The 13,909-nt window shown below is 41.5% G+C and overlaps 2 protein-coding genes and 1 long non-coding RNA gene across 4 annotated transcripts; 2 read left to right on the forward strand and 1 right to left on the reverse strand.

Annotated features, from left to right (window-relative positions):
- The first annotated feature begins 602 nt into the window (after nt 1–602).
- LOC117769508 lies at nt 603–1,069 on the forward strand. Its single transcript, XR_004615246.1, has 2 exons — nt 603–719; nt 953–1,069. It is a non-coding gene; the product is annotated as an uncharacterized LOC117769508 (long non-coding RNA).
- Nucleotides 1,070–3,524: 2,455 nt separating this feature from the next.
- stx5a (syntaxin 5A) lies at nt 3,525–10,029 on the forward strand. 2 transcript variants are annotated; one of them, XM_034598428.1, is made up of 12 exons: nt 3,525–3,664; nt 4,146–4,380; nt 5,451–5,521; nt 5,796–5,851; nt 5,954–6,024; nt 6,150–6,266; nt 6,610–6,666; nt 6,790–6,871; nt 7,784–7,870; nt 8,021–8,124; nt 8,231–8,352; nt 8,653–10,029. In XM_034598428.1, the coding sequence occupies exons 2-12, from the start codon at nt 4,318–4,320 to the stop codon at nt 8,810–8,812; spliced, it is 990 nt and encodes a 329-aa protein (XP_034454319.1). In that variant the 5' UTR covers nt 3,525–3,664; nt 4,146–4,317; the 3' UTR covers nt 8,813–10,029. The 2 variants fall into 2 exon arrangements, with proteins under 2 accessions (XP_034454319.1, XP_034454321.1); XM_034598430.1 differs by lacking the exon at nt 7,784–7,870.
- A 472-nt stretch (nt 10,030–10,501) lies between these two features.
- zgc:162144 (RD3 domain-containing protein) lies at nt 10,502–12,682 on the reverse strand. Its single transcript, XM_034598136.1, has 2 exons — nt 12,342–12,682; nt 10,502–11,642 (listed from the first exon to the last, which is right to left on the reverse strand). The coding sequence occupies exons 1-2, from the start codon at nt 12,647–12,649 to the stop codon at nt 11,255–11,257; spliced, it is 696 nt and encodes a 231-aa protein (XP_034454027.1). The 5' UTR covers nt 12,650–12,682; the 3' UTR covers nt 10,502–11,254.
- Nucleotides 12,683–13,909: the final 1,227 nt, after the last annotated feature.

Raw genomic sequence — 13,909 nt, forward strand, 5'->3', positions numbered from 1 at the left:
CAATGTAAATACCAATTAAATACCCACATGGTGTGAGGGTTTTAGGAAGAGGAAAGGAGAGCGATGACAAAAAGGGGGAGAGGACAGGAAAGTTAAAAAAAAAACAAAAGGGGAAGAGAGGACAGTAGAGGAAAGGAAAGTTGGGGAGAGATGAGTAAAAGAGAGGAGATGGAAAGAGAGGAGAGGAAAAAAAAGAGAGGAGCTGATGCTGCTGCCAACCTATCTGTCTGGAAGGGCATTATGCCAGTACTAAATATAGCTGCAAGATTAGGGAGACAGAGGAGGAGAGAAACAGAAGAGGACATAGTGACTCATGCATCATGTTTCCGAAAAGATGCCTTTACTCTAAAATCTGCTTTTTAAAGCTCTGAGCTTATCAGAAATGTGTCATAATGCAGAATGAATAATGGTTAGACAGAAGCACTGACACTTTCCATAGGCTCTTTGACCATTTGTCCCCCGACTCATACATCAATTTGACCTCCTATATTTCCAACTAGCAGCTCACGTCTCTCTCTCTCTTCGCCTGCCTCCATCCATCCTTCTGCACCCCTCGCTTCATCATCCGTCTCTCCCCCTGCCTCGCTCAGTCTTTGCACATGTACCAGGACTTCCTGTATTTTTCCACCTTGCTTTCTCTGCGTTCGCAGTCGTGTTTTCCTAATGACCCCAGCCGTGGTTTCCTCCCTGCTTTTGTAGCCGCAGCTGTGTTGAAGCAGGTACTGTATGCTATCTGGTCTGCAAGAGTGTGTTGTTAGATGGTATCAGCACTCGTGTATGTGTGTGTGTGTGTGAGAGAGAGAGAGGGATGAAATGAAAGAGTGAGACAGAAAGAGAGAGAGAGAGACTGAGTTCAAAATGTGCAGGGTAAGGTTGTGTGTGTTTGCTGACAGGAAAGTGAATGTTTTTTAGGGTCTCTTGTGAACACAGAGAACTTTACTTTATTTTACAGAACAAACAAGCAGCGTTATCTCCGACAGAAACATGGATCCACAGGCCTCGTCTGTCTCAGTCCACTGAAGGACGTCAACCTTGATGAAAGATTTACGCGTCGTTTTTACCAAGAGGAGTTAAGAGGAGGTTTGATTCCCCTCATTTCGTAAATAAAGACCATATTCAAATGTTTTTCTCCATTGGACAATGATGTCCAGTTTTATCAAAACTTGTTTTTCAGTGTTTATGATATGAGTGTAGTAATTCAGAATGTAAAAAGGGTTTTACATTGGTTCACTGACCTACACTATATGAAAAGTCAAATGATCCTCAAGGTCAATAGGATCCATCCTCTGTGTCTGTACAAAAAGTCATCTTCATCCATTTAATCATTGTTAAGATATTTAGTGGTGGACCAAACAGCCAATTGAAATTCGTACAGCCCTGCTTCCATCATGGCTAAAGATATGAACTAAATGACAAATCTAATGTCAGTAGAGCACATACCTGCACCAAGGCCCAACAGTCCCCTTAAATTCAATAAATTTGTTTTTCATCAATATCTATGAATTATTTCCTAGGAAATCAGTGAAAATGTCTAAAATCTCAAGATGTTAAAGAAAGTGAAGAAATAATTCCAAGATACACACCTAAATTCAATGGGTTCTTTCTTGGCCCATATCCTTCCATCAAGGTTCAAGGAAATTCCATTCAGCTATTTTGTGTAATCTTGGATACAAACAAGCAAACCAACCAACACACAAACATAACCTCAACAATTGAATGTAATGTGATGCTGGAAGCAAAATCAAACAGACCAGGGCAATTTTCTACATCAGATTGAAACATCAAACAATCTGTGACAGTATAAAGAGGAGTGAGATATGTTAGGTGGCCTAAAGTAGAGTATAAAATGTGAAGTGGAGTGGAGATGAGTGGGTGAGGGGTGGTGCAGGCAATAGGGGAGAGAGAAAGGCTGGAGGAGGGGGTGTTTGTGGTTGTGAGTCTAGCAGGTAAATAGGTGAAGGCATATTTGTGGTTTGACATGCTCGGTCCTGTCAGGTGGAGGATGCTGGTACCAGTAGGACTGAGAGGAGATCAGAGAGCCTGCTGGATGTTATCTCTCTCCCCCCCCCCATACCTTACTGTACCTGCAGGTTGACTCACCTGAGGCAGCAGCCAATCACAGTCCGCCGCTGTCTGCCTGCTCATTCCTCTGCTGCTCCCTCAAACTCAAAGGGTTCATTTCTCCTGCATCTTGACATCAACAATCACTTGAGACTAAATTCAGTTTGGAGTGACCCAGTGGCTTGACTTTCTTATTATGATGATACTGTTCATTATCTGTTGATAATGTAGGTTTGACAACATAGAATGTTTTAACCCAAATGTTTATAATCCACGTTGACAATGTAAATACAACCTGAAGCCCCAACTGGCTCAAAATTCTCCTGTTGTGCAGGATTTTCCAATATTTCATCTGAGACAAATGAATGTCCAAATACCATACAATACACTGTTTGCATTTATTATACTATATATCTGTATCACAGTAACTTCTCTTGAACTCCACTATTGTAGTGGTAGTAAAATGTATGGAAAGCAGTGATCCCAAACATCATCTCTACTGTGAATATATAGTGTAGTAATATTGAGAGACATATTCAGTATATTGGTTATTATTGTCCAAATGTGAAGTGGTTTGTGTTCATTTAATTGAAAACACATTTGTGAATATATATAACAAACTATCAGTTAAAAGGATAAGGGCCTTTGAGCTGGGATCTAATTCATTTGCTAATCCTGGGGTCCGCTGAGTCAAACTGTTTTGTGCACATATGTTGCATATCTTTCAATTGTTGTTGCATCAAATTACCGTGAAGAAAACCTGGCGCCAGACCAGACTGCACTTTGCATTCATTGTAGGGGCAACAAGGGGTTTAATGGGGCCCACCACCTTATCTTTGCATCTGGGGCCTCATAGTGGGTTAATCCAGCCATGGACAGGACATGGTAAAATGCACCTTTATGAGAAATCGTACAAACCATACAATTTAGCTATTTGTGTTGGAGTAAATAAGGTTTGTTTCTTGATAATAGGATATGCACATATCCACCTGGATCTTTACTTTCTTTACATCATCCACCGCAATGGAAATTCAGTCCTGTGGAAAAGTTTAGGCACCTCACATGTTCAGATTCTTATCCATCACAGAATACCACTGGGGGGAGGTGTCTGAGGGGTCCTGGCAGATGGTGTGGGCCCTCACAGAGCCCCGATCTTAACATCATGGAGTCAGTGTTGGATCATGTGAAGAGACAGAAGAACGGAGGCACTTTCTTTAAGATGTTAAAAAAACACCTTGAATGCGGCAAGAGGAGAATTGGTTACAGTGAATAACTTTTTGACCTTATTTATTAATTTTTTGTCCACTTTACTTTATATTCACTACACTCCAATATTTAGACTTTAGCTAAATTGAGACCTTTTACACAGAACTGTAACATTCAGTAATTCAAGTAAATAATTGTGAACTACAGCGTGAACAGGACACAGGGCGACATCTGGTGGCGGCGTGTTGCACCTGAAGGGATTTTCCGCCTTTGTAAAGTAGACGTGGCAGTGACGTCACTGCCGGATATGACGCGGATCGGAACTTTAACTCCTGCGTTATTTAGTTTTCACCAGAAACATCGGGAGCTCTCGAAATATGATCTAACATCGACTCAAGTAAGTCCCGTCGAATGGTTTTTATCGTCTTCCGACTAAGGTTCAACATCGCGGGGCTGGTTTAGGTCGAACATAACGGAGGTTAAAGTAGAGAACGTACGAAAACCCTGGTTAGCTTTCTGGAGCTAACGTTAGCTTGGGGCTAGCCGGTGAGGCCGCGATCAGCTGAGTCTTGACGGGCGGCCTTCACTCTCACACAGGACCGGTCCACGCCGTCTCTGGATAATCATTCTTACCTAATAATGTGTATATTTAGCTCGGCCGTGGCTTTATTTACGAGTCGTGAGCGTCATCCCCCTACGTGTCACCTGGCTGTTGTTGTTTAGCTCAGTCGGTGTGAAGTGAACTGTGAGCTAACGGTACCTGAAACCAAACCTGGAGCTTTATTCAAATTCAAAACAATTCTGTCCGTGAAACGGCGATACGCAGGTTTAACGGTGTTAAATCCTAAAGGCTGTCATGTAACGTCCCTTGTTTTCAGACGTGGGTGTGTGTGTGCATGTGTCCGTGAAGAACACAGCACCTTGGATGTGAGTTCGTCCACCGAGCCGGAGGTCTTCGTATCCACCCATCCCTCACAGCGGAGGAGGACGCCGACGCTCCCGGGCGGCTTGTGGTCTTCAGCGGGCAGGTGACGCTCTCCCGGCGGCAGGATGACGTGCCGTGACCGGACCGTTGAGTTCCAGTCAGCCTGTAAATCTCTCCAGGGCAGACAGGTATGTTGGGACAGCACAATAATACAAGTTTTACACCATCGAAGTTAAGGCCTTGGCTGCTTTTGGTTTTGGTTCCTTGTTTAGGATCCTCTCCGGTTGGTTTCACAAAGGCTTCAGTTGTATAACACATTTGATGCCTGTTTAACTTATTTAGTTAATTTCTCAAGGCAAAAAAGTATAAAATAACAGGGTTTTGTCCAGTGTCCTATATAAAAGCCTATGATTATTTATAAACTACACAAGTCTGTTGAAATGTACATGTCTTCAAAGTAGATTCTTGTTCCTGTTAAGGTGACGTGTATGGATTCCAAACATAAGCGTATGAGACACAGGCCCTGGGGCGTCTGTATGAAGTCACTGTTGATATTTCATGTTATTTGAAAGTCAAAGGACACTGTTGAAAGATATTAAAGACCGACAGAAGTATCCCAAAGTGCCACAAAATAACAGCAAGAGGTTTAGAAAGACCAGAGAACTGAATAGCTTATTAAGACCTGTTGATATGTTGATCAAAACAACCGTTAACCTACTCTTATCTGCAGATTTAATATTAAGTTAAGCAAACATTGGTGTTCTTTTTTACTTCTATAGCCCTGGTAAGATGTCTATTATCCTCCAAATACAACTGGCAACAAAATGATTATGGTAAATGGCAGTCAGCAATGCCAATATATTTGTAGTTGACAACTTGGTCACAATCCGTTAACGGACACCTTTGGAGGATCTTAATCAGAAGTAGTTGTTTGTCATGTTAAATTGGCAGTATTGTCAAACATCACACCACATTGATTATATTTACAAGATATCAGCGCTCATTTTTCAGTGACAATTATGTTCACATAGTTTGACCAACAAACTAAAAGCACTTAGAATTGATTGTTTAGCGATATCCGAAGGAAGCATTATTGACTATAATGTTTAGTTGGTCAACAGAATAGCAAACAATGAATTGCCCACCACTTGACCCATCTATTAGTCATCAATCAATGTTGAGAAGACCTTTCATATGTTCGCAGTTGCCTGCCATACACACTCTTATGTCATACTGTACTTACTACCTCCTTTTGCAGAATGGAATACAGCCCAGTAAACCAGCACTCAGCGCTCTCAGGCAGCGCAGTGACTTCACAGTTATGGCCAAGTAAGTTCCCCCGCAGTCTTTTCAGTAATGAGTTTCAACAACTCATTATTGTTTGTTCTTCTTATGTTGATTTTGTGTGTTCAGCTATTTGTATTCACACATTATTATCCTCCCCATGCTTATTGCATAATATTTGTTTTTCCTAGCTTATCTTATAGACTGTAAGCAGTGAGACACAGAAGAAGATTAAGTTGATATAATCATCTTATCTAACTCATGGTAAGAATCCAAGCAAACATATTTCACAGCCACGTTTCTGTTTGTTTCCTTGTAGGAGAATTGGGAAAGACCTCAGCAATACATTTGCCAAACTGGAAAAGCTCACTATCTGTAAGTGTTCCATCAGTATTATTTTAGCATCTTTTAAAATTTTTATAAAAATCTTTTTTTGTGAAGTCTCTGATTGTGCATGTTGTCATTTTGATGCTTTAGTGGCAAAGAGAAAATCTCTATTTGACGACAAGGCGGTGGAGGTTGAGGAGCTAACGTACATCATAAAACAAGTGAGTAAATTGTTAATATCCCATGAAATGGGCTTTTATAAATATACTATACATTATTTGTGAATAGAGCAGCTTTCTACAATCCTGTAAATACATTTCTACATCTCCTCTGTTTATGTTTTTAGGACATCAACAGTCTAAATAAACAGATAGCACAACTGCAGGACTTGGTGAGGTCCCGCGGAGCTCCGGGTGGTCGGCATATCCAAACCCACTCTAACACTATAGTGGTGTCATTACAGGTATATTCAACAAGGTCTAATTCACAATGAATTGTGTGTTTGCACTGGAACAATTTCGATTTTGGTGAAATATATAAGCATTTAGTGTTCTTTTCCAATTAATAACATTTAGAATAGAATATGTTCTTCATTGTCCACATGTTAATGTTATTGTTTTCGTGAAATTTTAAATAGAATTCTGCTTTTGTTAATGTACAGTGAAATAAAGTGTGCAATTTTATGGAAGAAGTTTTGCAAGACATCAGAAGAAATGTTTTTCACACAGTAGAGGTCTGTAACAAATGTTCACAGCTAAATGAAGCTTTACTTTGTTTAACTTCACTTTGACTTCTTTTATCCACAGTCCAAACTGGCTTCAATGTCCAATGACTTCAAATCGGTCCTAGAAGTAAGAACAGAGGTAAGCCATACTTAACATTTTCTATACTTTATCATTCAAAGTCAGAAGACACGACAACGTCTTGAATCAGACACAGTTATTCAACATGTTCACTGTCTCCATCCTTCGTCTGTTTTCCTGCAGAACCTGAAGCAGCAGCGCAGCAGGAGAGAGCAGTTCTCGCAGCCTCCGGTCTCGTCTTCTCCTCTGATGGCCAACAACTTCAGTAAGTCCGTCCTCATCTTAGCTTCAGGCTTGTAGCATTAACGTAATGGCAGCAACAGGTAAACAATGCATGCTGTTTTAGCTTCATCAGGGAGTGTTCACTCTCCAAATTTACAAATCAGTCTTTCCTAAAAAATCCTTCATCTGATCACGTAATTCATGAAAAACTGTGCTGGCAATTCCAACAAGTGTAGTAGAGTGAACACACCTTTATTTAAGCTTGGTTTTGGCTTTGAGGGAAAATTCAACATATCTGGCAAAATGTGAACTGAGGAGGAGCCAGGGAAATAATTAATCTGGCTTCTTACTAGAGACCCTCTAATTAACACTGGGAGCTTCCCATGCAGGCATTTACACTGTCAGTGGAAAGTTCATGTGCAGCCTGTGGTCTTCAGGTGCTATTGGCTACATTTCAAGCAAAGTGTTTATTTTAAATACCTTGAGAATTATAGAGACATATAAACTCTTGAACATAACATTAGATCATAATTCTTGACAGTTGAGACTAATACTATTGAGACTCACTTTAACATCCAGTGATTCTGACTTTTAAACCCACTATGATTAATATGCTTTTTAACAAAAAGCTACCTAAATAGAAATATAAAGATGTTTGAAACTCTCACAGTTGGCAAATGTCTCCTCATGGCATAGTAAAAACAAACATTATCAATTATTATTACAGTGATATAATGTTTTTCATTGCACCTATACCTATTCATTCATATTTTGAATTCTACGGTATCTACAATAGGCATATTGCTTGAAATGAATTCAGGTTGAACAGAAATTTTAACTGCCAGTGTATTTCTTAGAACAACCAGCTGTTGTAGTAGGGAACTGCTCGAAGTCCATGTGAATGATTTATACTGTATTTGGTCATCTATAATGCAAAAATTAAAAAATATTTTAGGGAGCCGCAAAAAAGGGGCCCAGGAGCCGCATGCAGCTCGTGAGCCACGCAATGACTACCAGGGCTATACAACCTCAAATTTAAAAGGTATTTCCCTGGAACGTTTGACTCTCCCAGTGGGTATAACTAGCTACTGTATCTGCCCGCTGTTCTCACTGCTTTTCCCCTCTACCATTTAGCATTTCCATCTGGTCCTATTGAAAATGTGTTTGTGTTTTGCTTGTTGTCTCCCTTCAGAGAGCTCAGTCCTGATGCAGGATGAGTCCCGGAGTCTGGGGGATGTGGCCATCGATATGGGCTCTCAGTCCAATCCCATGCAGCTCCAACTTATTGATGAGCAGGTAGAATAGAAATCTTCACTTAAAACTTTGATCAAATAGTAAAACTGTGCATTTATGTTCCCTGATAAGGCCCCTTTTTTAAATCCTGCTCACTTTGTCATTACAGGACTCGTACATCCAGAGCCGTGCAGACACCATGCAGAACATTGAGAGCACCATTGTGGAACTGGGCTCTATATTCCAGCAGCTGGCGCACATGGTCAAAGAGCAAGAGGAGACGATTCAGAGGTGAGATGGAAACAGATGGAGGGTCAACGACGGAGGACTCTCAGAAACCAAGAACATTAAATATATTTTTTTACAAGCAAGACTCTGTAAATGGAAACAGAAAAAGAAATGAGGAGAAATAAGTGCACACTAGTATGTGAGCAATAAGAATCTTGAACAGAAATTATTGATTAGTAAATCATTGTCATTTAGTCTATAAAATGTCAGATTTAAAGAAAATAAATAAGCCGTAATGTGATTTGATTCTGTCTTTTTAAAAGCTCAGTTGGACTGAACCTTTTCCCTGTCGTGTATTTACAGGATCGATGCAAACGTGGAGGACACTCAGCTGAACGTGGAGGGCGCCCACACAGAGATCCTCAAATACTTCCAGTCGGTCTCTTCCAACCGTTGGCTGATGATCAAGATCTTTCTCGTCCTCATCGTGTTCTTCATCATCTTTGTCGTCTTCTTTGCCTAAAGAAAGGAGGACCGGCTAAAGGAAGGGGGAAGCGGACGTTAAATCTAAAGCTGGACTAAGACAACACATCCAGACTTAAAATTTGAAGGACAGGCTCCTCTGTCAAAGTGACGGCTTGATGGAGGCTTGGGATCCACTCAGATTAATACAGACTTGTCGGTTATTCCCAAGCCCCAGACTCTATCTTAATTCAAAGATTCAGTGAAGAAAGAAGATGATGAACTCTGTCCAAACAAAAAAGAATTAATTATCTAAAATCCTTGCTTTGTATAGAGAGAGCAGAAAACTGCCCTTGTACTTTGACCAACTACTCATAAACATTTAATCCAAATGGCTATAATTTAATGGTTTGATTCTGCAAACTCTTTTTAATTTCTTTTTTTTCTTGTCCTCCCATGCCACATTTCACCTGTTATTATCATTATTCCAAAGCCAAACAACAGAACTGGAGTTTATCCTCAAATAATTTTTGCTTCTTGGTTTACCTGCTTTTTATTGAAGAGAATGACTGTGTCTCATTTATCAGCGATTTTTCACTTAACACTGTTCAGTTATGATGAGGAATATTTTTAATCCTTTTCCCTTTTGTTTTTCTTTCAATGTCTTTTTGCCAAACAAGTACTCCAAATGAACTGTGACACAATACGAAGACATTCTCTGTGGGCTGGCATTTTGTCTCCTGAAGGCACAAGAAGGCAGTTAGAGCCAGTTAATAAAGGGGACTTTGTTAGTTTCATCCAGGAACGAGCTGTATGACATGTTAAGCTATGTAAGAAAACTGTTTTAAATTAAACTGGTTGCAGCCGTGAAGCATGTTGAATTGTTGGAAAAGTGTGTACCTTCCACATTCGGTGCAGCAGGAAGACTACAGCCTACGAGTGTCTGAACAGGACCCGGGTTTGACATCAGTGCGTCTGACAGGGTTGCGCTGGTTTTGAAGACCCACTAATGAAGTGACTCGTTCAGCCAGATTCCCTGAAGTGTCTGGTTGAATATCACTGTTGTAGTTGCTTCCCTCCTTTATCTAATGTACGGGCAGTATTTTAAATGACCACAGGTTTTTAAGAAGAAAGAAAACATTCTTCCTATTTTTCCTCTTGTTTTTTTTTTTTTTTTTTTAGCCAAATGCCTTGACTTCAGTGTACAAAGTGCAAATAGTGATAATGATGTATTGATAAGAAAGTGCATACTAATAAAAGAATAATGGGGTGCTGGCATTTATGGATGAGATTTTCTTGAGATAATAGGATTAGTCAGCAGGGATATAATTAGCCATGCTGAGACTCACCAACAGAGACGTGCTAAATGGGGCCACGCTGCAGTTTATATTCCCAATATTTACACCACAGTTGTAGGGTTTTTATTTTTCCTTTCATTTATTACGGTACAGGCCCAGATAGATATGCATATAAATATTTTTACCTTGTCAGCCACAAATGGCAAAACGTCCATTATCATTTGACCATTTAGTGTAAATCTAATAGTGACTCTCGTGGCCAAAATTACATTTAGTCAAAATGTTTCTCAACTTTACATTTAATCCCAAAAATCACAGTAGCATTTGTGAAAAAACACATGTTTTAATCACATATGTTTATTTCTCCGAATACATTTCATATACACAATAAAAAACAAGATTTCAAATGACTGACATGATGAGGATTTGCTTAATGGATACACTATGTGAGCACCTGCTAACTGTGCTGATTTATCCAGATTCAAACAGTTGAATTATCCACATCAGTGTCCTGAGCTGAACTTCCCCGCTCTCTATGCTGACAGCTGTTCTGTTGTTTGGCGAGCATCAGTCATGGTTTTAGAGATACCTGAAGCATGTGAGGGTTAAACAGTCAGGAGATCTTACTCAAGAAAATCCCATGCAGCACATATTAGTTTTTTAATCTACATTAGCGTCTCACCTCTAGGGATGGCAGCGTCCTTCAGTCTCTGGTACAAACTGAACTATCTGAACAACTATTAGAGAGACCTTTCGTGAGATGTAGGCCTGGTAACCCTTGTCCACAGATGATTAATGCTACTGACTTTGGTGAACCCTCTAAAAATTACCTTCAGCGCCACTATGAGGTTCATATTTGTATTTCCGTTGGATGCTCATGAAATCTTGGACATACATCAGCCAAACAAAACAAAATGTTAACCACTCTTCTTCACACAAACAAGTATGCTTCTTGTGATGGACTAAAGTTCATCAGCTAATGGACAGTGTTCCTGAAGGTAGAGAAATCTTTTTGATATTTCAAAAGTGGCCAGGTTAGAGGAAATCTAGTGAACATTTTTCATATCTATCCTGTCACCCCTTCCCCCTGATTTATGTTGGCCTTCTGTAATCCAGGCTCTCTTTCCCTCCCCTCCAAAACACCTCCACAGGTGCCCCCCCTTCGAACACCCCTTCTGGATTGACCTTACTCTCCCTCCTTCCCCTCACACCTGGTCACTTTGCTCAATAGGGGTAATCTCTGGCATGCTCTTGCTCCTCCCTTTCCTTGCCCTGGCCCTGATGGCCTCCTCCTCTGCTCCATCCTCCTCCTCCTCCTCCTCCTCCTGCTCGTCATACCAGTCCACCTGCTGCTGCAGGTTCCCCCTGGAGCCCCTCATGCTGCTGCCCTTGAAGAAGTGCCCCGTGCGAAACTTTGTGCGGAAAGTTACGAAGGAGAGGCTCTTGCTGCGCTGCTGCTTCTCGAACACGGTGTCCTGCTCCTCAATGTATTCGTTTCCGTTCATCTCGTCCACGCAGTCGCGCAGTACCGAGCGAAACAGCCGGGCCACCTCGTCAACCTCAGGCTCCATCTGCGACACCATCCTCCTGAACCTGCAGCAGGAGGAATAACGAATGGTGATGATCAGGACCAACAGGATCATTCAACACATACATTTACAGAGCTTTAGAATCGCCTCAAAACACGACCCAAACAAGGTCAGAATAGCAAAGCTGATGACACGGACAGATATGTGGAGCCTAAAGGGCAGTTTTTAAACGGGTCCAAAATCCCTAACTACGCCCGTGGTAGGATATGGGCCCTCATTATACTTAACTAGATTTACTATCACAGAAGGTAAAGAAAACAAGCAACTACTTTAGAATCTGGTTCCTGTGAAATTGGGGCATTTGCCAATCGTTCTCAGGGCCCCCCCCCCTCAGCTCGGGGCCCCAGGCAATTGCCTGCTTTGCCTCCCGTGTTGTGACGCCCCTGAATACGGGCATGTCATTTGTAAGATGCCGTGCATGTACTATTGTCTCTTAGGAAAGAATAAGTTATTAAAGTATCAGCTCACTTTCTGAGTTAAATTGAAGGGTTCTACAGGGATCAGTTTGAAACCCTGCAGCTCTCTCCTCGTCTTCTTCTTCTTCATGCTGCGTTCCTTCCTGCCCGTCTCTCTCTTTCAGTCTCTGTGATTGTCTTTGGCTCTCCTTCTCTTAGTACTTTGTATCTTTCTACATGTACTCGTCTTCTTGTCACATCTTTCTCTCTCTCTTATTCGACTATGTCTCCCTATTCGTCTTCCTCACCTGACGATCAAAGGGCCGCACTGTGCCGGAGGGATCTTGGTACAGAGCTCCTGCAGCTCCAGCAGGTCGTTGGGGGTCAGCTCATAGGGCTGTGGGGTGGGGGTGTTGGCCAGCCAGCTGTAGTCAGCAGTGGAGGAGGAGCTGCGACGGCGGCGACGGCCCTCTGTCATCCTCTCTAAACGGATGCGTTCGGTGCGTTTCACCATGGCCCCCAGCTCCAGCATCAGAGTATTGGTTACCAGCTCCTCCGCTGTGCGCTGGCCAGGGACTTTGGGCTCCAGGGAGAAAACCGCGGACCAAGGAAACATCTGGGGAAGAAGGACAGGGTTGGCGGAGGGTTATGTTACTTTACTATTATTGAATTATATTGTTAAATAAATAACATTTGGAGACCATTGCATGCACATTTCAGATGCAAAAAACAAGGTTTCATATGCAGACAGAAACCTCTGATAAACTTTACAACTTCCATGGCAGGTTAATTTCATCTGTTATCATATTAGATATAACTAAGTGAATACAAAAAGCTCACTGGTCAGTACCGATCACCTGCCACCTGTTCAAATAAGTGGGATCATTGTCTTACCTTCATGAAACTGAATTCACAAAACTTTGGTTTATTCGTGTCTGACAGAAATCCACCTGTCTCTTGGTAAAACCTCTGTTAGTAGCCAAATGAGCAACAGACCTTCATGAGCATGAAACAATCCAGAAGCGACCTGACTGCCTGGCTACCTTTGACGGTCCCTGGCAGACAGTGCTGTACTGAGTGTCTGTGTGAGTTTGGGATTGAGAATAAATGTAATCCTGTACTAATAAAGAGTGAGTGACGGGATGAGCTTATCTCATGGCATGAGCATACCTTCCAGTGAGGAGTGTGTATGTGTATGTGTGTGTGTGTGTGAAATTCATGGGGGGTGGGTTACATAATGGCATAATGCATGGATAATAAAGCTGTTTGTGTTTCATTTAAACACTTGACTCTCTTTTGCATGTGTTTTCCAGGTTCACCTTCTTTTTATAAGTCTGTTCAGCTCAAAGATACCTCAGAGTGGGCCTTCATTAAAGTTTGACCAGTGTGCTTTCTGGTTTCAGCCTGTTGGGCTACTGCTTTCACACGCAGCTCAGTCCTTTAAAATAACATATTGAAAAATACTCTGCAGACGATAATCCTTCATGTACACCTGTAATTATCAAACTGTTATGGTCAAGCATTAATATTACACAACCACCCAAATAATCCCTTGTTCTCACACTTAATAACTCTCAGGTGTTAGCAGTGTGCTTCCCATGCATATGGTATATGTGTGCACATGGTATCGTATGCAGAGTGACCACAGGCTAGTTCCTGGGTTTCCGCACCACTCAGCACTGAGCAACCAAATCCCAGATTACAACCAAATCCATAGGCTACCTGGAAAATGATTATAATCTAATTACAGTTGCCTACAGTGGGTGCTGTTACTGCTGTAATGGGAACGGCTGTATGTGACTGTGACATTTAACCAGGGTTGTTTGACTGGAGTTGTTTTTACTTTGATTAAAAATACTATGACTCAACATGGCTG

This window comes from Hippoglossus hippoglossus, chromosome 10 (genome assembly GCF_009819705.1).
Source record: "Hippoglossus hippoglossus isolate fHipHip1 chromosome 10, fHipHip1.pri, whole genome shotgun sequence".
Taxonomy (NCBI): domain Eukaryota; kingdom Metazoa; phylum Chordata; class Actinopteri; order Pleuronectiformes; family Pleuronectidae; genus Hippoglossus; species Hippoglossus hippoglossus.

What these genes read in the sequence shown, in the direction of transcription:
- stx5a (XM_034598428.1), top strand. Translation starts at nt 4,318, where the DNA reads ATGACGTGCCGTGACCGGACCGTTGAGTTCCAGTCAGCCTGTAAATCT. An exon ending in CTATAGTGGTGTCATTACAG is followed by an intron (nt 6,267 to 6,609) that starts GTATATTCAACA and finishes TTTTATCCACAG; the next exon opens with TCCAAACTGGCTTCAATGTC. An exon ending in CAAGAGGAGACGATTCAGAG is followed by an intron (nt 8,353 to 8,652) that starts GTGAGATGGAAA and finishes GTGTATTTACAG; the next exon opens with GATCGATGCAAACGTGGAGG.
- zgc:162144 (XM_034598136.1), bottom strand. Translation starts at nt 12,649, where the DNA reads ATGTTTCCTTGGTCCGCGGTTTTCTCCCTGGAGCCCAAAGTCCCTGGC. An exon ending in TGCGGCCCTTTGATCGTCAG is followed by an intron (nt 11,643 to 12,341) that starts GTGAGGAAGACG and finishes CTCCTGCTGCAG; the next exon opens with GTTCAGGAGGATGGTGTCGC.